The sequence below is a fragment of the Schistocerca gregaria genome, chromosome X, assembly GCF_023897955.1.
Source record: "Schistocerca gregaria isolate iqSchGreg1 chromosome X, iqSchGreg1.2, whole genome shotgun sequence".
Lineage (NCBI taxonomy): Eukaryota > Metazoa > Arthropoda > Insecta > Orthoptera > Acrididae > Schistocerca > Schistocerca gregaria.
This window is the reverse complement of record NC_064931.1, coordinates 223,777,601-223,800,012: the sequence shown is the minus strand read 5'-3', so window position 1 is coordinate 223,800,012 and position 22,412 is coordinate 223,777,601. Positions and strand designations below refer to the sequence as shown.

General features: G+C 44.0%; 1 protein-coding gene across 1 annotated transcript in view; it reads left to right on the top strand.

The window, feature by feature from the left end:
- The first annotated feature begins 7,614 nt into the window (after window positions 1-7,614).
- Window positions 7,615-22,412, top strand: part of LOC126297987 (agrin-like) — a 187,733-nt gene continuing 172,935 nt past the window's right edge. Inside the window, exons 1-2 of the mRNA XM_049989300.1 lie at window positions 7,615-7,627; window positions 11,228-11,449. Of these exons, the coding sequence (XP_049845257.1) occupies window positions 7,615-7,627; window positions 11,228-11,449 (235 nt within the window). The remainder of the gene's footprint in view (window positions 7,628-11,227; window positions 11,450-22,412) is intronic.

The window sequence follows — 22,412 nt, the reverse complement described above, 5'->3', positions numbered from 1 at the left end:
AAGATTGCAGTATACGTTAGGTGCCTATTTGCTTCCACCGCCCTGAGTGGAGCGCATAAGTTCTAATAAATTTTGCCGGGCGGTGTGGCCGAGCGGTTCTAAGCGCTTAAGTCCGGAACCACGCTGCTGCTATGGTCGCAGGTTAGAATCCTGCCTTGAGCATGAATGTGTGTGATGTCCTTAGCTTAGTTAGGTTTAAGTAGTTCTAAGTCTATGTGACTGATGACCTCAGATGTTAAGTCCCATAGTCCTTAGAGCCATTTGAACCATGTAATAAATGTTCACCAATTAGCAGTATTCTACACTCGTCGTTCGCTGCGCAGAAAACAGAAGTAGGTTGTGAATCTGTTATCTTGAGGCTGTAAGAAACTTTTAGCGATCAACTGTTTAGCACGCTATCGAGGTTTGCCGCGATCCGAAGGTCACCGAAGTAGTTCGTCTGCTTTTTCATTTAACAGTTGTTTATTATTCTGCTGGTTATTAATACTGGTGAAATAATGGAATGATAGCACGCTACTGAGAGATGCTTCAAATTTAAAATGAAAGTAAACACGCTGTTTAATTTTGCTAATATTAATAACATCCTGGTGCGCTACTTCCGAATGTAGCAGCCAGTAGCGGACAACGACAGCAATTTAGGACGTCTTTCTCACGATACCTGTACCGAACAAACCATCAGTCATCGTTACCTCACATGACATTACGTCATCTTGCCCCTTTTGCCTTTTCAAATGCTCTAAGATGATCTTCTTGTAGCCAAATACGATGGCTACAAATCCAGAAATATTACACAGGAACAAAGGAAAGCGTAGAAAACGTGGAATGTAAGTGCACAGAATATTTAATTTACTTATTTTTTTATTTTTCCACGCAGCATTAATCCCATAGCACAAAATTGCAGGAAACCAGCGTCGGCAGGAGGAGAGCAGCAAAACGTCAGACTGATTGAGACTATCGAAGTATCGCTTTTCCGAAAAGAACATTCCGATGACCAGAGAATATATCGGTTTTAAGTGTGGAAGAGGTGGGGATCAACTCTTCATGACAGGAACACCCCTAGCTCCCCGCGTGTGTTAAAAAGACACTGCAAAGGAATTTTGGATTGCGGACAACTACGCGGTGGCATTCATTAAGGAACTGCCAAAATTCAAGGATACTTTTCTCGTCATCAAAAACGTTGTGAGCTGCGTGTCCACATATCCCCTACACGGGGATCGTCTTCGCTTGAGGAAAGTACCTCACGTCCGGAAAGAGGGGCAGTCGAGTAGGTATTCGTACGGTTAATTATGGAGAACACCTGTCACACAAGTAACCAGACATCGCTTGCCGATCTGCACACCAAACGATGCTCGTCTGTGTGCAAAACGTCATAGGCGACACACAATAGAGTGTCCGCGAGATGAGTTCCGTGAACGACCGACATACTTCCTTCCCATTGACAGTAAGGTACCATGCAGACTGGACGTCAGTGTCAAGGTAAGCAGCGCACACCGATCGCCAAACGGCACGGCAGTCGACGTGGGGACGATTCCCATTAACCGCATTCGGTGACCTATGCTGCTAAGGAAAGCCATTGTTGGCCTTCATGGATGTCAATTGCGCTGGCACTATCGAGGAAAAGTGGCGGAAGTAAAAGGACTACGGCGGGACGTACGAAAGTGGAATGGATGATGGGAGAGAGTGTGGTACAAGGGCCTCCAGCGATAGGCTGGCAAGGCCACAGCGTCACAACGCCATGTGGGAGATAATGGACGGGGCTATCGCTCTGTCAGGCACGTGATACAGACCTAAACCACACCTGCACCACGGGAGAGTGACGGTATCGTACTTTATGTTCAACAGCAAGCCGAGGCCAACAGAAGAACTTAATGTCGATAGCATGCGGCGGGTCACGGATGGTGGAATAGAAACTGTCTGTGCCACGTGGGGGTAAGCGACGGCCAATATCCATTTACATTTTGTGTCCGTCGCAGAAGATCGAGTGCTCGTAAACGGCGATCTAAGAGTCCAGCTCGTAGTTGGGACTGTAAGCGCCGGCATTTGAAGGCAATCAATAGGGAAATCGAGTCCTAAACATCGGATAGTGTCATCTAAACGCAAAGGAGCAGCGCTGTCCCCAGAAAGCTCTGCACCTGTATCTGTGGCGCTCGATTTGCGGACGTTAAGGCAGCTACCAGAAGTTTCGCCGTTGGTGGTAGTCCATCCCAGTGACTCCATGACCCCAGCACCGCTACGAAGGATGATGACGAGACCGTCTGCATAAGCAGTTCAGCTGAATACATGGTCACAAAGACATCCTAGAAAGGCGCTGTCAGAGGCCGCAGAGCAACGGTTCCATGGAAAAAGCATACAATAATGCAGAGAGCCGGTAGACTTGATGCACTGATCGACAGAACGAGATGGAAGGAGTGGGACAGCCATTGTAAATTATACAAGACGAAGCTCCACGCAGGAGACGCATAACGACGTCGAAGGTAGTATCAAACTATCCCACCCATTTTGCAGAGCACCCCTTCCAGGTAGGCGTGATCGACCCGATCGAACGCCTGGCTGAAGTCACGAGCTGCCAAAATACCAGGTGTAAGACGAGAATGAGCAAGAGTGATTATGTCCCCATAGCGACAAAGGGCAGTTCGGATGTTATTGGTACCTGGCAAAGAAGTTTTATCGGAGGAACCCACGTACCGAGCCGTCCGTTTAAGCTGCACAGCCAACAGCTGGGTAAAGACCTTTTTGTAGCTGTCGAGTAACGTCAAGAAGCGGTAATCGCGTATGTGTGAGGTACCCCATGGCTTTTGATTGGGAACGAGGAAACCATCTTGGTCTGGAATCGGTGTGACAGGTGACATAAGACGCTTAAAAATTTCCGTCCACAGTGACGTCAGAAGGGGATGCAATATCCGATAAAACTCCAGTAGGAGGCCAACAGGGCCAGGCGGGACCCTCCTAGATAGCCTCATGGACTTCGTCCTCTGTGACGTTTGCAAGCAGATCCATGGGAACCGAGCAAAGGAGAGTCTGGAGACCGCCGTAATATCGACAGGGTGGTGACGTTATTCGTAGTACACCATAATATAATGTGCATAGAGGGCACACCCTATATCCCGTTTGGTATGAAAACAGCGCCCGTAATAACGTTAATCAAAGTCCTGCGACAGTGGCGTCATTCCGCTATGACATGAAACACAGATGAACGAACCTGCAATAAGACATCGTGTGTGCGCCCCCTGACCATAGCTCCTTCAAGGTGGGAGGTGAGAGAAGGATGTGAGCTGTGCCTTGGCACGATGCAACATCACCTGACGCTCTGGCGAATGCGGCATCCTAGTACATTCCCAAAGAATGGTGAAGTAGAATTCCTGAGTTCGTCGCCGCCACACTGCAACCTCGCTTCCGTAATTAATCGAGGCTTTGTGGAAGGCAGGCTTTTCATGGAGCACCCACAGCGATAGGGCAGACTGACAGGCATCACGGCGTCCATGACAAGCTGTCCACGTGGTCTTCATGAGCTGCCAGCAGTCGGGTTCTGTTTCCCTGGTCCACGGCCGCCCCACACCCTTTGGCGGCAGAGATTGATAGCGCTGATAGATGCCTCATGGTCAGAGAACACAACGGGTCAGATTTCGGAAGCCTGCACTCCATTGATAATATCGCGGTATATGTAAACACGATCGAGTTGGCTGCAAGAATTGCTAGTGAATTGCATGAACACCGGGCGATCGCCATGAACATGTTGTCAAGAATCCACAAGGCTGAGATTTTGGAGAATTGTCGCTAGCGCCGTGCACAGAGAGTGACTTTTTAGTTGGTCCTTACATGTCTGGGTGCAGCTGAAAACCCCTCTCATGATCGATGCATCCAGCCGACCCAGGAAAAGAGGTGTGACTCTCTGACGGTAAGGTGGAACATTCATGGTGGCGACCTCAACCAGATGGCGCATAGACACTGACGATCCTGACGCCACTAAACGTGGGAGTCATACCTCTTGCATCAGAGAGATAGGCAACTGCACCAGCGCGGTTACCGTCATGTAAGAGGATCGCCACCTCATTAGAAGTACGCTAAGCAAGAGAAACATCTGCTGTAAAACCATGGAGAGCACACAAAGTTACAACGAGCAACTCCTGAAGGACAGCAACGTCAAAACTTGCAGCATGCAACATGTCATGGAGTGAAGAGAGTTTGTGATGTACGTGAATTTTGTTGACATTTATCATGCCTATGTAATAAGTATGGAAAGCGGCCATCGCCAGGAAGACAGGCGTTTCAATCATGGGGGTAGCACACGGAACTTCCTGTTAGGTCCACATGGAAGGGCACATTACTGTGATGAGGAGGGAGCTGATCCCACCAAGGGTGCTCCATCGCTCCATACACCTCAAGAATGTCCATCCTCAGCATCGACGTCAGTCGGCCAGGAGACAGATGTCTCACCAGGCTGGTTCAGCGGATTAGAGGTGCGCCGACAGGTAGCATCAGGCAGAGAAGGGGAGGAAACCGTATGAGTTTTATTTAATCGTATGTCAGGCAGACTGTTTGCCGGGTGCCGGTCTTTCAATCTGACGCTACGTCGGCGACCTGCAGTCGATGAGGGTGATAGGATGATGATGAGGACAGCACAGCACCGAGTCCCTGGACGGAGAAAATTCCCCGACGCACCCGGGAATCGAACCTGGGACAAGAGGATTGACAATCCGTCACGCTGATCATTCACCTACCGAGGGCGGACATCGCACAAGATGCAGGTGGGGGAAAGTCGGTGTCTGGAGGTGGAGGCTGACTGGAGATTGATGTGGGGAAGGACGGTTTGTCGTCAGGTGTCAGGGCGTCAGTGGACAGAGCACCACCAGTAACCGGGTCGTCATCCGGTGCACGCATGCGATGGAAGCAGTCATCTTCCGTTTCCACAGCGAGTGTTGCTTCCTAACATGCTGTTTTGTGTCAGATGGCGGGCGGCTAGCGTCCGAAATGTGGCCAGGGGGCAGAAAAGAGTAGGTCGGTACAGCTCCATGATCAACAACCATGGGGTCGGGACAGAGAGCTTGTGCCTGCTGAGAGCCATCGTTCATTTGTATAGACTCCAGCAGGAGTGCAGGATAGACCGGCGAAACGTCCATCGCGTCCTCGAGAGGAGTCGACGCTGGTAGCGACTGGTTCATAGGGGGCGTAGCAGGCAGTCTCGCTGCAGATACTTAAGACAGAAGTAATACCGTGATCATCGCAGGAAGAGCGACGGGTCTGACTTGCGTCTGAACCATTCTACTCGGAGACATTCAGCATGAACATGGCTTTCCTGGTCATGACCTGAACAGGTGCGCGGCTGACCTTCATACATGACGACAGCCTAGCAGCAGCCAATAACCAAGTAGGAAGGCACGTGTTTCCATAGAAAAAGCTTTACCTGACGAACACCTCTGAGGACACGGTATGTTTCGAACGTTTTCCACGTTTCATCAAAATGACGTCGACTTTGCCATAAGGTTAAAAGGCAGCCTCCACAACGTCTGACGGTACCTCAAACGGGAGTTCAAAAACCCACAACGCTTGGAGGCCAAAACCAGCATGATCAAGCACGACATATCTGTCAGAGTACCGGAACTTGAGAGCGTTAGCGTGGCACCAACACAGCGTCCGGGCACAGCTCGTCGTCTGCCAGCTTTATGTACACAGTAGTACTGATGATCGAAGAATGAGTTCCGAGAACACCTTGTGGCGGGAGACGCATATCCCGTGTAAAACGTTTTACTTCATTCTCTCGTTCGTGATCCAAAGGAAAATTTAGATTAATTGTGGCTTGGCCGTAAGTAAACGCCATGACGCTTGATGAAGTCGAACTCAGACACACGCCGCTACGCGGAAGTAAAGAAACGCGCGCGCGCGCGTGCTCGCTCGCAAGCAGAACAACAGGCGAGACGCAAATATGACGTGTGCACCTGACCACTGCCGAAGGCAGACTGACAACCATATGATCACGACAACTAATGCGCACTGATTGCGCTGCTCCTGCTGATTTTAATTTAGAAGGATCCAGGATGAAAAAAATGGTTCAAATGGCTCTGAGCACTATGGGACTTAACATCCGAGGTCATCAGCCCCCTAAAACTTAGAACTACGTAAACCTAACTAACCTAAGGACTGTAGCGCCTAGAACCATTCGGCCACATCGTCCGGCCGATGCAGGATGACTTATTTGCCAAAGTATGTGGGTGTAATGCATGTAATTTTGTAACGTTCCTACTATCAGGCATCACAAAATTCCCTTCCGTTATTGTATAAAAGTTATAAACAAATTTCTGTAGCTAATAACTAGACCATTTAGGGGTAAAAAGGACCCAAAGTCATTAGTAATTTCAGCTAATACTCATGTAGTATACGTAAGCAAAGCCGACGTCCTGAAAATTTAATGATTTTCAATTCTTAAAGAAACTTAAAAACGAAAAGGACTCTGTGGGGAGACTGACTGGAAATGTTTTTTATGCTATAATCATTCATAGTAACAACAATACAAACCATACTTCCACCAATGAAAAACAGTCTATTATGAAGTCGCTTTCAACTCAGATGCATTTCGGGGACTCTTCAGTAAAACATAATCACTAAATCCGAAACTAAAACAACGCAATATTTCTGACATAACAAATTGTAACTGTAAACAAATCACACAGAAGCGATCGAGTAGCCATACTGAAACATAATCACTTCCTGTTACAGTTGCCGGAAAAACGGTGAGCGGAATGATCCCATAATTGGTCTGATGAGCTTACAGAATAGCAACTTCTGCTAACGAACCGAAAAAGTAAATAGCGACGCTAACCTGCCACACAGCTCCATATGAACGATACAGAATAGGGCACCAGCTGTCGTCTTATAATTAGGCTATCTGTGCCCGACTCACAGCTTGACCAAAACTTCCATATGTCGTCAACCATGTGTCTACAACCTACAGTCGTACATCCATTATGTATGTTTGCGTACAGAAAAGACATTTTAAATGAAAGTAGCTTCGGCGTATAAATACGATATTGCACTGACTGTGTATTCAGAAGTACGATGCAAAGTTCCTTCTGACATGCAAAACGTCTCAAAACATTATGTGACAGTTTTCCAGGAGTGTAATGGAAGTGAAACCTCTAACCTAGATTGTTACAGCGCAGCCACACTGGATGCGGGCATTCCTGGACACGCATGAGCTTGCTTGCGGACAGCTGCTGCCTTTATAAGCTATCCGCCACACGATACTATTATACGTGTTTCGTGGGTGTTCTAACCACTTGGCCAACATTTCCTGAAGGCGCCACGTCGGTGTAGGATGGTCGTATATGCAACGGACCCTGCTGAAGATAGGCTGTGCTCCAACTGTCTGGCCACCCTTGTCCGCCAGTACCCCTAGGTTCCCAACTGTTTGCGGGTGGGAACGCGAGTTGAAACAGTCTACTCTAACCTGTGACCAAGTGATATGAAACGCAAATTTTCGAGACGCAGATAAGTAATTGTAGGTTAAATTTTATACATCAAATAATCATTGTGTGAAACCCGTCCAAACTGTGTGTAAAAGTAAATGAAAAAATCCAAGAGAAGCTATCCGCTATAGATGACTTTAATATAAAAGTCGAAATGGATCTGGAACGTAAATAAACATTGTACTGCAACAAAGAAAGCATTTTGTGGTTAATATTTAATCGTTCGGCGTGGAAGAAGCCTACACAAACAATCTACATCTACATCTAAATCATACCCTGCAAGCCACTTAACAGTATGTGGCAGAGAGCATTCCCTGTTTCACTCTTGAATAGCATGTGTGAAAATAGATTGTCGGTAAGCCCTAGTTCTCGGTTTTTCTCGTCGAGGCTACATTGTGAGTAGTATGTGGGGGGAAGTATTATGTTTCCGACTCTTCTCGGAAAGTGCTCACTCGAAATTTCAGTAGTGTACCTTTCCACGATGCGAAACGCCTCTCTTCCAAGGTCTACCAGCATCTCCGTAACGCTCTTGTTCCTAGTAAATGAACACGTGTCGAAACACATCGCTCTTCGCTGGATATTCTCTAACTCTTCTATCGGTCCTTCGTGGTAAGGATCAGAGACTGATAAACAATACTTATCAATCTCTTGAACTACAGGACTGTAAGCAAGTTCTGTCGTTGATGAGCTACATTTCCTCAAGAGTCTTTCTCTGAACCACGACCCGTGATCTGCTTTTCTTACAATTTATTTTAAGTGGTCATTCCACTTTAGGTCGCTCTGGAAGGTAAGTACTAAATACTTTATCGTCGATAAGCTTCGATGATCTGACGGGAACCGGTGTTACCACTGCGGTAAGGTCGTTGGCCAATCCTCTGTAGGCCATAGTCAAATTCGACACTGCCTTCTGGCGTTGCTACTTTCTTATAGAGACCAACTTCATCTGCGAACAGTGTTAAAGAGCTTCGAACGCTTCCTATTGGATCACGTATATGCTGTCTGAACAGTAATGGTCCTTTTGCACTTCCATCGGGGTATTCGGGAAGTGATCTTTACATCTATCGATTTTGTCCTGTCAAAGGCAACGTGTTGAGTTCTGTCTGCAACGAAGTCTTGTCCAGCCTCAAATCTGGTCCAATGTTAGGTCCGCCCTCCGCGGTGGTCTCGCGGTTCTCGGCGCGCAGTCCGGAACCGTGCGACTGCTACGGTCGCAGGTTCGAATCCTGCCTCGGGCATGGATGTGTGTGATGTCCTTAGGTTAGTTAGGTTTAAGTAGTTCTAAGTTCTAGGGGACTTATGACCACAGCAGTTGAGTCCCATAGTGCTCAGAGCCATTTGAACCATGTTAGGTCCACTCGTATTATTGTCTCTACACTTCAGTGCGGAACGTTTTCAAATGTCTGCCTGAAGTTAAGGAACATGGCGTTAACCCAAGCTCCCATGTCTTCGCCGCTATGGGTCCCGTGGAGAAACAGAGTGAACTTACTGTCACAAGAATCCATGGAATCCGTGTTGATTCGTGTGGATGAGATTTTCCTTCTGTAAAGACGTCATAATTTTTTTAGCATAAAAGTTATACCATAATTCTTCAACTGACTGACATCAACGATATAATCTTACATTTGCCGGTCGGTGTGGCCGAGCGGTTCTAGGCGCTTCAGTCTGGAGCTGCGCCACCGCTACGGTCGCAGGTAGGAATGCTGCCTCAGCCATGGATGTGAATGATGTCCTTCGATTACTTAGATTTAACTAGTTCTAAGTCCTAGGCGACTGATGACGTCAGATGTTAAGTCTCATAGTGCTCAGTGCCATTTGAACCATTTTTTTGAATTTTACATTTATGTGCATATGTTGTACGACCCAACTTGAAAATGACATTGACCTGCGCTTTTTCACAGTCACTAGGTACCCTGCGTTGTTACAGTAACCTACGATAAACTATAGACAGAAGGGGACCAAGTTCGTGGTTCAAATGATTCAAATGGCTCTGAGCACTATGGGACTTAACATCTATGGTCATCAGTCCCCTAGAACTCAGAACTACTTAAAACTAACTAACCTTAGGACAGCACACAACACCCAGTCATCACAAGGCAGAGAAAATCGCTGACCCCGTCGGGAATCGAATCCGGGAACCCAGGCGCGGGAAGCGAGAATGCTACCGCACGACGACGAGCTGCGGACACCAAGTTTCTTCGCATAACCTTTGCAGAATGTTATAGGGAGCTCATCTGGTCCTGTTGCCTTTCCACAGCTAAGCGATTGCATTCGCTTTATTATTCCGCTATCTGTTATCTCAATATGTGACACAGGGCGGGGTTGGTACGATGATTGAAACAAGTGAGTGCGCTACGATATTCCGCCTGAAAACAGTTTCGCAACTCCTAGCCCAGTTTTTCGGTCCTCTCTCTGACATCTTCCTTTTCGGTGCTATTATGCTCACTAATGAGTGAATAGAGGATTTCGAAAAATGTACAAATGTGTGTGAAATCTTATGGGACACAATATTTTTTTAGGGCAACGCAGTGTGACTTTCAATAATCACTACAAAAGAATGGCCGTGACTAACATTAACCTATACCTTTCACAAATCACTTACCTCACAAAGTCAGTGCCCGCATCTCGTGATCGTGCGGTAGCGTTCTCGCTTCCCACGCCTGGGTTCCCGGGTTCGATTCACGCCGGGGTCAGGGATTTTCTCTGCCTCGTGACGGCTGGGTGTTGTGTGATGTCCTCAGGTTAGTAAGGTTTAAGTAGTTCTAGGTTCTAGGGGACTGATAACCATAGATTTTAAGTCCCATAGTGGACAGAGCCATTTGAACCATTTTTTACCTCACAAAAATCTTCGTTACTGGTACTACTGCAATAGAGCTAGCGTCACTACTGCCAGCTAAATAAAAGATTCAATGTACTGAAGGCACTAACTACTGATAGGCATAGTTAGCAAATGAAAGATTTTGATAGAGAACAAACAATGTATTTACCTTAATAGTGTTCAAAAGTCATAATATATATATCAGTTCATGATATTCAGTATTACAAATTTACTGTCTCTGTCCGGATCATCCGCCATCTCACTCCCAACATCCACCACTGCTGGCGGCTCAGCTCCAACTGCGCAACGCTAAGGGCTGCTAACAGCCAACTGCCCAACACTTCAATATCTAACAACAATTCAAACCAGCCACAGACTGCACACAGCACAGCCAGTGATTTTCATACAGAGCTCTACGTGGCGTTACCAATATAAAAACCTAAACAGCCTACTTACAACACCCACGCTCGAGAGAGGACTCGAACCTTCGCTGGGGACCAGCCGCACAGTCCATGACTGCAGCGCCTTAGAGCGCTCGGCTGATACCGTGCGGCAGGGTTTAGAACCGCTTACTAATTTTATATGAGACCAAAACCAAAACCTCTCAAGATTTTTACTCAGATCGGTTGCCAAAATTCGACTTTCACAGTCATTAAACACCTTCGTTATTGGTTTCCTTACACTCATTTTCTCTTGTTTCAGCTTTCGTTTGTCAGCTAGATGTCGATTTCTCTTGAATCGCGATGAAGCTCTTTTAGTTTATGTATCAGTTTCTAACACGAGTACTAAAACGCGGTGGGTCCGTCCCATCTCTTATGACCTTGCTCTAAACTTACTTTTCTCGATTACGTTGTGGAGTGGCTCCTTTGCGCCTTCTTCCGTCTTACTTTATGGTGAGCAAAATCTGTGTCGCCCACCGAGGCAGACTTTAAGCAGCTGTCGTGTGCCGCAGCGGTGGACCCTTGCCTGCGGCTGGAGTGCGGGCCGTGGGCGCAGTGCCAGATGGCGTCGGGGGTGGCGTCGTGCGTGTGCCTGCCCTGCCCGGCCCACCACGACTCGCGCGGCCCCGTCTGCGGCTCGGACGGCCGCGACTACGACTCCGAGTGCCAGCTGCGCGCCGCCGCCTGCCGACAGGGCCTCGACGACCTCTATCTGCGACACCGGGGCACATGTGGTCAGTAGCCTCATTCAGTTTGCCTACGGTACAACCCAGAGTTTGTTTTCTGAATTGGATATGAAACTTTACTACATTACGCATTTTTTGCTCTTATTTTACGATTACAGGTGGTTACTAACAGAATGATACTTTTAAAACAGTAGCTTGTAACATTACTATATTTGCTGCTGGTAGTCAATATTTCCCTTTACTTACGTCTGCATCTACATTCACACTACACGATTACTCTGCAACTCACAATTAAGTGTCTGATAGAGGGTTCATCGAACCACCTCCAAGTTATATCGGGTGATCAAAAAGTGGGTATAAATTTGAAAACTGAATAAATCACGGAATAATGTAGATACAGAGGTACAAATTGACACACATACTTGGAATAACATGGTTTTTTTTTAGAACCAACAAAATACAAAAGTTCAGAAAATGTCCGACAAATGGCGTTTCATCTGATCAGAATAGCAATAATTAGCATAACAAAGTAAGACAAAGCCAATATGATGTTCTTAACAGAAAATGCTCAATATGCCCACCATCATTCCTCAACAATAGCTGTAGTCGAGGAGTAATGTTGTAAACAGCAATGTAAAGCATGTCCGGAGTTATGGTGAGGCACTGGCGTCGAACGTTGTCTTTCAGCATCCCTAGAGATGTCAGTCTATCACGATACACTTGCGACTTCAGATAACCCTAAAGCCAATAATCGCACGGACTAAGGACTGGGGACCCAGGAGGCCAAGCAAGACGAAAGTGGCGGCTGAGCACACGATCATCACCAAACTACGCGCGCAAGAGATCTTTCGCTCGTCTAGCAATATGGGGTGGAGCGCCAATCTGAACAAACGTAGTACGTTCCAGCAGGTGTTTATCAGCCAGGCTGGGGATGATGTGATGCTGTAACATATCTGCGTATCTCTCACCCGTCATGGTAGCAGTTCTGCTGTCCAGCGCCATCTGTCGGACATTTTGTGAACTTTGTTTTGTTCTAATAAAACCCCATGTCATTTCAAGCATGTGTGTCAATTTGTACCTCTCTATCTACATTATTCCGTCGTTTATAAAGTTTTCAAATATTTGATCACCTGGTATTTCTACCGTTCCACTCTCGAACAACGCGCCGGAAGAATAAACACCTAAATCTTTCTATGAGAGCACTGATTTCTTTAATTTTATTATCACGGTCATTCCTCCCTGTGAAATGGGCCCCAAAAAGATATTTTCACACTCTAAGGAGAAAGTTGGAGATCAAAATTTTACGATAACATTCTGTCGCAACGATAAACGCCTTTGTTTTAGTGACTTCCACCCCAATTCATGTAACACGTCCGGAGGGGGGGGGGGGGGGGGGGGCGGTGGCCACACTCCCTGTTTCGCGACAATACAAAACTAGCTGCCCTTCCTTGAATTTTTTCGATGTCCTTCTTTCATCTTGTACAATGCGGATCCAACACCGCACAGCAATACTGTACAAGAGTACGAACAAGCGTTGTGTAAATAGGCTCTTTAGTAGACTTGTTGCGTTTTTTCAGTGTTCTGTCATCAAATCGTAGCCTTTAGTTTGCTTTACCTACAACATTGTCTACGTGAACCTTCAAACTTAAGTTATAAATAACTATAGTCCTTTAATGTTAAGTTTAATTTACAGTGTTTATATTTGTGTGATTTACGCGTAACCGAAATTTATTGGATCCGTTTTGGTACTCATTTGGATGACTTCACACTTTCCATTAGTTAGAGTCGATTGCCACATTTTGCACCATACAGATATCTGGTGCAAATCGTTTTGAAATTTGTTTTGATCATCCGATGACTTTATAAGATGGTAAATGAGAGGACCATCTCCAAATAATCTAGGTGTGCTACTGAGATGGTCTCCTAAATTGTTTATGTAGATGAGGAGCAACAGCAGTCCTATAACCCTTCCTTAAAGAACGCCGGAAGATATTTAGTTTTACTCGATGCCATTTTGTCATTTACAGTGAACTGTGACTTTTCCATCTGGAAATCACAAGTCGAGTAGCACATTTGAGACGATTATCCATAGGCTCGCCATTTTATTGGAAGTCGCTTGTGAAGTGCGGCGTCAGTGGCCTTTTGGAAACCTAAAAATATGCAGTCAATTTTAATTTCAATACGTTTTGGAAAGTAATTTTCATTATCGAATTGGATTTTAGTCTATTATGACTTTTTTAGGAGTGATGTTTGCTATGTGTGAGATGCTGCTTTTTAAAGTGCCTTTACCGTAATTCGAAGATGCGCAACGGTGTAACTACGGTTGCATTTTTCAGTGTAGATAATTGCGAAGTAAGAAATAGCTTTTACTTAGAATTTTTTTGTTGTTCCTTTATTAGGAACCTTCAGGTAATGTGTTGTCCATAATTTACAACAGACTAAGTCGACGGAATATTTCTTTAGATACCTAAATGCAAGAAATGTTATTCTTTCTTCAGAGTTTATTCAATTATTTCCCTGTGTTACAGAAAGAATTATAATATTTTAAACAGAACGTATCTTGTTTCTATAACATATCTGACGTCTTTATATTAACTGCGTTCAAATCAATTTCAACCAAATTTCTATCAGTTTTACTTTGGGAGGAACAAACGTTCCAAATTGGCTGTGTTCCGATGGATGTCCAGGTAGCGGAATGTTCATTAAAGTGAGATGTTCAAATGAGTTTCCATATTCCTGTATGTACTATTCAGTAGGCCTTCTAAAGTACCTGTGACCCAGAAATAAAGTTGTTGTCACTGAGCGACATGCTTCCTCGATACCTCCTCGATGGGGATTTTTGGTCCTGTGACATAAATAGAGACATGTTTATTCGATGTCAGTACCCGTGGCTGACTGATCTTTGTTTACTTTGCCTACCGAACAACCTTGTATAAGGTAGAATAACAATACCACCATGTATCCGAAAATGACTTTGAACAGCACATTGTGGAAAGCTGTTGCTCCCTGTCACTAGCAGTATTACAACTTATCTGCAGGTTAAAATGCATTAAGAAAAATGTACACTCATTTGAAAAAAATCTCTTACATTAACAAACTGCTACCAGAACATCCATATAAACTGAGCGAACTACACTGAAGAGCCAAAGAAACTGCTACACCTGCCTAATATCGTGTAAGGCCCCAGCGAGCGCGCAGAAGTGGCGCTACACGATGTGGCAATGGACTCGACTAATGTCTGAAGTAATGCTGGAGGGAACTGATGCCATGACTTCGGCAGGGCTGTCCATAACTCCGTACGAATACGAAGATTTGGAGATCTCTTCTGAACAGGACACTGCAAAGCATCCCAAATATTCTCAATAATGTGTTTAAACTCACAAGAGTATTGCTGGAACCACTCTATAGCAATTCCTGGCGTGTGGGAGGCCGCATTGTCGTACTGGAATTGCTTAAGTCCGTCGGAAAGCACAATGGACATGAATGGATGCAGGTGATCAGACAGGATGCTTACGTACGTGCCACCTGTCTGAGTCGTAGCTACACAAATCATGGGTCCTATGTCACTCCAACTACACACTCCGCACACCGTTACAGAGCCTCCACTAGCTTCAACAGTGCCCTGCTGGCCTGCAAGGTCCATGGATTCATAAGATTGTCCATTCACTCGACACAATTTGAAACGGGTCTCGTCCGGCCAGACTAGATGTTTCCACTCATCAACAATCCATTGTGGGTACTGACGTAAAACTTTCTGTCGTGCAATCATCAATGATACAGGAGTGGACCTTCGGCTCCGAAAGCCAATATCGATGATGTTTCGTTGAATGGTTCGCACGTTGACACCTGTTGATGGCCCAGCACTGAAATCTAATGCAATATGGGGAAGGGTTGCACTTCTGCCACGCTCTACGATTCTCTTCAGTCAACGTAGGTCCCGTTATTGCAGGATATTTTTACGGCCGCAGCGATGTCGGAGATTTGATGTTTTACCGGGTTCCTGATATTCACGGTACACTCGTGAAATGGTCGTACGGGAAAATCCCCACTTCATCGCCACCACGGATATAATGTGTCCCATTGCTCGTGAGCCAACTGTAACACCACGTTCGAACTTTCTTAAATCTTGATAACCTGCCAATGTAGTAGCGGTAACTGATCTAGCAACTGCGCCAGACACTTGCTGTGTTATATAGGCATTGTCTTATTAAGGCGTTTTATTATGCCTGTTTACATATCTTTGTATTTGAATACGCATGTCTATACCAGTTTCTTTGGGGCTTCAGTATATGGACGGCCTCTCTCACCTACTGCTAACGCTTTGAACGTTTCTACCTCCATAAATGAAGCTAATATAAATTTTACATGAACTGATTTGTGCTGAGATAGCTTAATTATATCAGCTATGTCACCAGGAAAGGAAATTATCTGTTAAGAAAATTACTGCTCGTTGTTGTAACTCTCTGGAAAAATAACTACATAATCTGTGTTTATATCTCCGCAGAAAGACTGACGTACCAATGTTTACCTTCCTAAACTTTCGTTTCTTTCACGTATTATTTTGTAAATTACATGGAAAACCACTTCTCTAAAACATCCTGTAAATAAAACAACAAGAAAACAGTAAGGAAAGGCGATTTACAAATCCGACATTGTCTGTAGAGAAAAATAGATCACTAATTACAAAAATGCCTGTGTTTATATTACAGTAAAAGCACCATAGAAATACCACAGCATACACATTGCGAACATCACGTGTCAAATCGTCATGAAAAACGAGAATCACACTTGATAATAGAAATTATATCCCGCAACGTTTCATGCAGGAAATAAAGGAAAGCTTGATTGGCAGCATTACATGCTGTTATATAAGAAACAAAACCAAGTTAAAGTTAATCACCATACATATTGCCGCTTGCAGTGCATCGTTCGCCTTGTTGTGGCGACTGTAGTCACTGTGTGGCGACGTTCCGGTCACCGGTTCGGATGTGTATTCTGTGTCCAATAGTCTCAGTCTTCACGGAGAAGAACCTTAATAGAACCTACGGCCAGCATTGTCAAGGTACCAGTGGATACAAAAACATCAACAGAAATCCAGCTGTGTTCCCAGGAGCCACCGGCCACGACTGAGCGAAATGGCTAAAAGGATTTGAGCGTGTCGCTACATATAAAATATGGGATGCCATGTTGTGTCTTGTCAAAGTCTACTTTTAGTTGGTTGGCAAAGCCCAACAGTGGTCTATGAACAACTAAAGGAAACTCAAGAACTGGGACCAATTTGTGTCAGATGTTAACAAAACACTTATATCCAACAGCAGCAGCATGGTCTGCATACCCAAAGAAGTGAATAACAAATGCCAACGCCAAGAAGAAACTGCACAGTCATATATAGGATCAACACGAACTCCACCGTCCAAATTCTGAACGTTAATTAATGAACATTTTCTGAATATTCTGGAACAAAAGACCTGGTGTTTCCGGTAATTTGTTACAAAACAATCCAACCTCTCTTAATTTATCACTTCCTAAGTAGTTATAAAGGGCCGGTTCAAGAATAGAGGCAAGGGGAAGAGGCAATCCGCATCTCCTATGATGAGATAACGCTGTATCTGATAATTGGCAGATAAGCTGTGTATGTTGTGGGACAGATGACTGTCATATCTCAAGGTCACTAATAAGGACATTTTGTGTCACGATACACAGATATGCTAGTTACATTCATGGTCACGCTGCCCCACTGCCTCTCATCCCAGAAAATCATCTGCAATTGCTCAACGCCACCCAGGGAATAACTATCCTACTCATTCATCTTAGGCAACTGAACTAGGTCATGACATAACTCATTACTATACCAAATTTCAGGGAAACTCCAGTATCAATGGGAGCGCACTGAAATGACGGGAAACCAATGCACTCACGCTGTACCAATAAGATTCAAGCTCCCCTTCCCTCTTATTGCATAGACCTCTGTATTTAAGGTCTGTGCATCATAGGGGAGGTTCGAGATCGTTACAAAAAATCGTTGAAAACAATAATGCTTTAGCTAAAGGGTTTGGATGTAAAAGCAGTGAGATAAATTATTAACAATTGGATAGTTACCAACAATTTATAATTTTTGCAATGCAGTTTGTAAACTATATTATTTGATATTTTATTAACAATTTCTTCTGTTCTCTGTTTATTTCCAAAGCTATTTCTTACTGATGGTATATGTACAGTGATTTCTTACAATTTCTCTTTTTAGCGAACAAGCTATTTGTATCACACATACAAAAATTTGGAAACATATTTGTTGTGACATTTATACATTGACTGATTTACAAAGCTATTATTTTCTTCTGAAGGCTTATACTCATTGTTAATACTATCAAGTACATTAAAAATTTGATTATTACGTTCCCTATAAAATTTGTTGTTTTCCTTTGTATATAGACATTCACCATTTTAATCATTTTCGTTCTTCCCTCCTATGTACAGTATTTACATTGCAGTTTTCATCATTCTATTTACATTTAATCAATCACTATCTATATGTTTTCTATATATATATAAAATGAGCATTGGAAGCATTGGGTGTTGGAAAACAACACATACACATAAATATACACATCATTTACAAGCAAAAATAGTGTGTTCAAAATTACCACATACACATAGTGTGCCGTCATTCACACATACTCTTACAGACAACTTTTGCCAAGCAGTTCATCTAACTATTCCGAACACACATCCAATGTTTACTATCTAATGCTCAACCACACACCAACCACTCGATAATTAGTGTGACAACAGGAGGGTACGAATCCTGTCCCCACAGATGAACCGTTTGCCGCCATGATTTGCCGGCCCTACGTTCAGCTGCAGGGCCGTCTGTACCTCATGACATTGCAATGGAGTGGCTGCCTGGCGCACCACATATTGAGCAGCACAAACGCCCTCAAGTAAACACCTCTTCTAATTCTCTGTTGTATGAGCCTTTAAGGCCACACTATGCACACCATTAACCTGTCTCTGGGTAGCACTTGTATGTAAGTGGCATTCACACATTTTCGACATGAATCCCACAAACATAACAGTGTGTATACCATTCACCTTATCTTTCATCAGATGGATAACTTTCTTGTTTAGTGTTGTTATTAAAGAGTGGTCATTGGCTGCAGTTACAGACATGTCGAATTTTTCGTGATTGTACCTAATTACTTCATATCGATCGCAACCTTTCACCCAGTAGGTCAAACTCTCTGTATCCATATAAAGTAACTTGGAATCGGCGACGTTAGAACTTCACAAGCTCATAGAGGAATTTGTGCATGTGGAGTCCAGGACACACACACCTATGTATGCAGGCCTTGTAAACCGTACTGATACCAAGGCGATCTCCACAGCTACCACTCCTTCAATGAAAACGGCGATGATGTTAAAAATTGGTCTAAAGAAGTAATCTGTTGCGCCAAACCGACCCCTCACGTGTAACCAAAAAGAATTCCGAAATCCTATCCAAAATTTTCCATGGATGTCCAAAAATTTTATTGTTCATTAATCTGCAAATACCTCCTCCATAGCTACATGTCAGTAAATCCCTCTATTCAGTATTTATATCAATGCACTTTTTTAGCCAGTAACGGAACTCACAGGAGATGCCGCAGATGATTCTAACAATTCCCATCCCCAACCTGGACACGTTGCTGGATGTTTCTCTAGTGTAATATACATCTCTGCTTGTTCTCCAGTGGTGCGAACGCCTTCGCGACAGAAACATTTTGGGGAAAAAGGCACTCAGGACACTGATTGTATCATAGAAATGTGTAGAGTGTGTCAGTTCTACCTCCATAAAGCATCCGTCACCAGAATCTGCTGTCACATCACAGATGTTTTCCTCTAGTCTGGCTCTTTCATCTTATGACATCAATCGGAACCCTCCAGATGGTACAGTTTTTTCATGGCTTACCTGTAGAGATAGGTTACATCACCCAAGTAAAGGAAGTGACTTAAATCGTTAGGTGGCCTATACTCCTCCTCGCATACTCATGCGTTATTCACATTGGCATACCTGAGCACACACTGGCAAAGTTCCGCTCGAATCCTGTGTTCGAAGAAGAGCAGCATGTCAATTTCGATCAAAAATTAGAGGCTGATATGTGTCATTCTTTACATTGTTTCCCATGAAAGCCCTGGCACGGTGAAATAGAAGGTAAGATCCAAAGAGTATGTTCCAAAGCACATTCTCTGGAATTTCTTGAACGTATCTTAACTGTATCATTGACGTGTGGGTGTAAAAAGAGGTGAAGTACACTTTTGAGCGCCTTCTGCAATCCTTTTTCCTGTCTTTCAGAAATATGGTTTTGTATGAAGCTATTCACAAAAGTTCCATCCCAATGTGCGATTGAACTGCCCTGTGATATCACGCTCGTTGTCCCCCAGATTTAGACAATGCTCTTACTTTGTGATTCTTAAGAAAGCGGGTTGCCGTAGTTTTGCAGCTAGGCCCAGATTGACGTCTGAGGGCGACGACTGAGAGATGTTCTAGGGTACAGAGACCACGGATGCGTCGGTAAATGAGCTGTTGTCATTTGTATTTATCAAACTGACGATGACGCACCCACATGCATTGGTGTTTTTGGGTAAGACAAATACATCGTTGATGTAATGGGCTGTGGCACAATACACATCATTATCATCATCATAATTTCAAGTGGAGGAGTAGATACCGATAAAAGCCTCCATCCGCATACAGCATACAATTTAACGGCAAAAAAAGAAAAAACGAATAAGTATCGTGCACAAAAAACACATAGGCAGACGTCTATAGTTATAGTAAATTAAAGTTTTTTCTTTCATTTTCAAAATTACCAGCGTCCAAATAGGTCCATCAGCATATCATCAAAATGTTGTTTGTCGCTATGACTTGTATTGCTTATCTTAATGTATCATCAAAATATATACGTCAAGTGCATGTAGAGAAATGAAGGTCAATGATTATTGAAAAATGCTCCAGGGAGCTGCTGTTTTGGTAAACTCTCCTGTATCATTAGCCATACGAAAATGATGATGGGGGACTGCGCTGTAGAGGGATTTGCAAGTACAGTGGACACATCATTAACGAAACTGGGGTACTGAAATTGTGGTCATCATCAAGTGAGATTGTAATTTGGCAGTTGCACGTGCTACCTCAAGTCTGCACACACCCATCACATCTGAAACGGAACAAGACGAAGAGGAATAAGAAATTAATCATTAAATTGGAGCTATAGCGAGCATACACGAACGTGGGAAAAATAGCCTTAAATGCATACATACACGAACATGGGAAAAATAATCATAAATGCATACCTATAGGATCAACAGCTTGAAATCATAGACGTTTGCTAGTCCTGATGAACCATCATCATAACCATTTCCGTTGTGGCGTTTCATTTATGCTGATTCTGTCGGCGCTGTTGATTTTCCTACTAGCAGGTCTCAACTTGTAGTAAGTTTTCACACTGAAACGACTCTTACTTATAATCAAAAACCATATTCCTTCGTTTATTTCAACCAAGAAAAATTAAGCATGACTAGCTCCAGTCATGTAGATTCAGGCAGGCCTATGTACACCTTACAGCTGTACATAGGCCAAGGATGTCTTACGCCAACTCCGCTGGTCTTTTTAAATTGGGATTATATTTCGAAGCAGGTACATACACTGCCCCATAATGTGGACGGTGTATCAACTGACAATTAACTTTTTGAGTCTTTGAAACTTGCTACAATTGTCGACCGATATCTGCGCAGTATTACCCATACATTAGATGCTGTCGACGACTCTGGTAAGGGAATTTGTATCATAGTTTAGTCATGTCCCTTTTGCTGGATTTCACTGCTGCGGAAGCCTTTAATGTCATATATAGGCATGGGAAATCGCTCATCCAGTAGCTGTTATGGTACGCACCACTTCCATAATAACATTAATAGTAGTGGAAGGAAGTGAGAACTATCTTTTACCCCGCCATCGAGTCAACACCTTGGGTTGAGCAGCGTCGAGTAGCAGCGGGCAATGTCTATCGCATACAATTCATCCACAGATCTCTGTGCGCCATCTGGACGTGGAGACTCATGGCTGTACCAAAATGTTACTAGCCTCTAGAGATTTTTTTAGGTATGATAAAAACCCAAATATTTTTACAAATAACGCTCTATGACCAGTGTTTATAAATCTTTCTGTTATGTTTTATACTAGAACACGAACAGCATATGTTTGTACTGTCGATTTCTACGTTAAATAACTAAAATACCGACAAACAGTATTTTGCATTAGACCAGTAGCAGTCAAAAACAGTTCAGTCGATATTCCTGTTGGTGGCAAAATCCTCTGAGTAAAGACCCAAGATGGTAGCACTTTCGGTCATATTCTCGAATTGTGGGCATAATTGCAATTCAATTACACTATTTTGTTTGTGTTCTGCGAGTGGAGACCCCAGGCCCAAAGACAAGGTTGATGTGACTTTTTTATGTGCATAGTGTTACTCAACACACCAAAATGAACACTAATGAAGACGAATCAATTTACGTCATGCAGTTTCACTTTATAATAAGAGCGTGACGGCTTGTTTGAAAAAATCAGTATGAATAACGGTCAAATGTTAAATCCATGGGACCATGACAGAAGCTCGCAGGCTCTCACATAACGATGACAGATCGCCCTGACGAAATCAGCGGAGCCACAACTAAGCTTCCACATCATGGAGATGAGATGTGAATCAGAAATCAAGCTGACAGCATCTCGAGACTTCGTCCTCTCCTGCACGTTAATTCTCCTCCATATCCGTCAGTTTTATATATGTCGAAAGCAGTATGATTCCCACAACTGATACCGCTGGTGTGAACTACTGGAAATTTGTTGAATGTAAGAGAAGTTGTTAGAAACTTAGGCAAACGCCAGGCAACAGTATTAGGTGATAATCATGTTAATAAAATGTGTGCTACCCATTTCGTACACAGTGCCCTTTAATCATCTACCAGTAGGCGTCTTGTT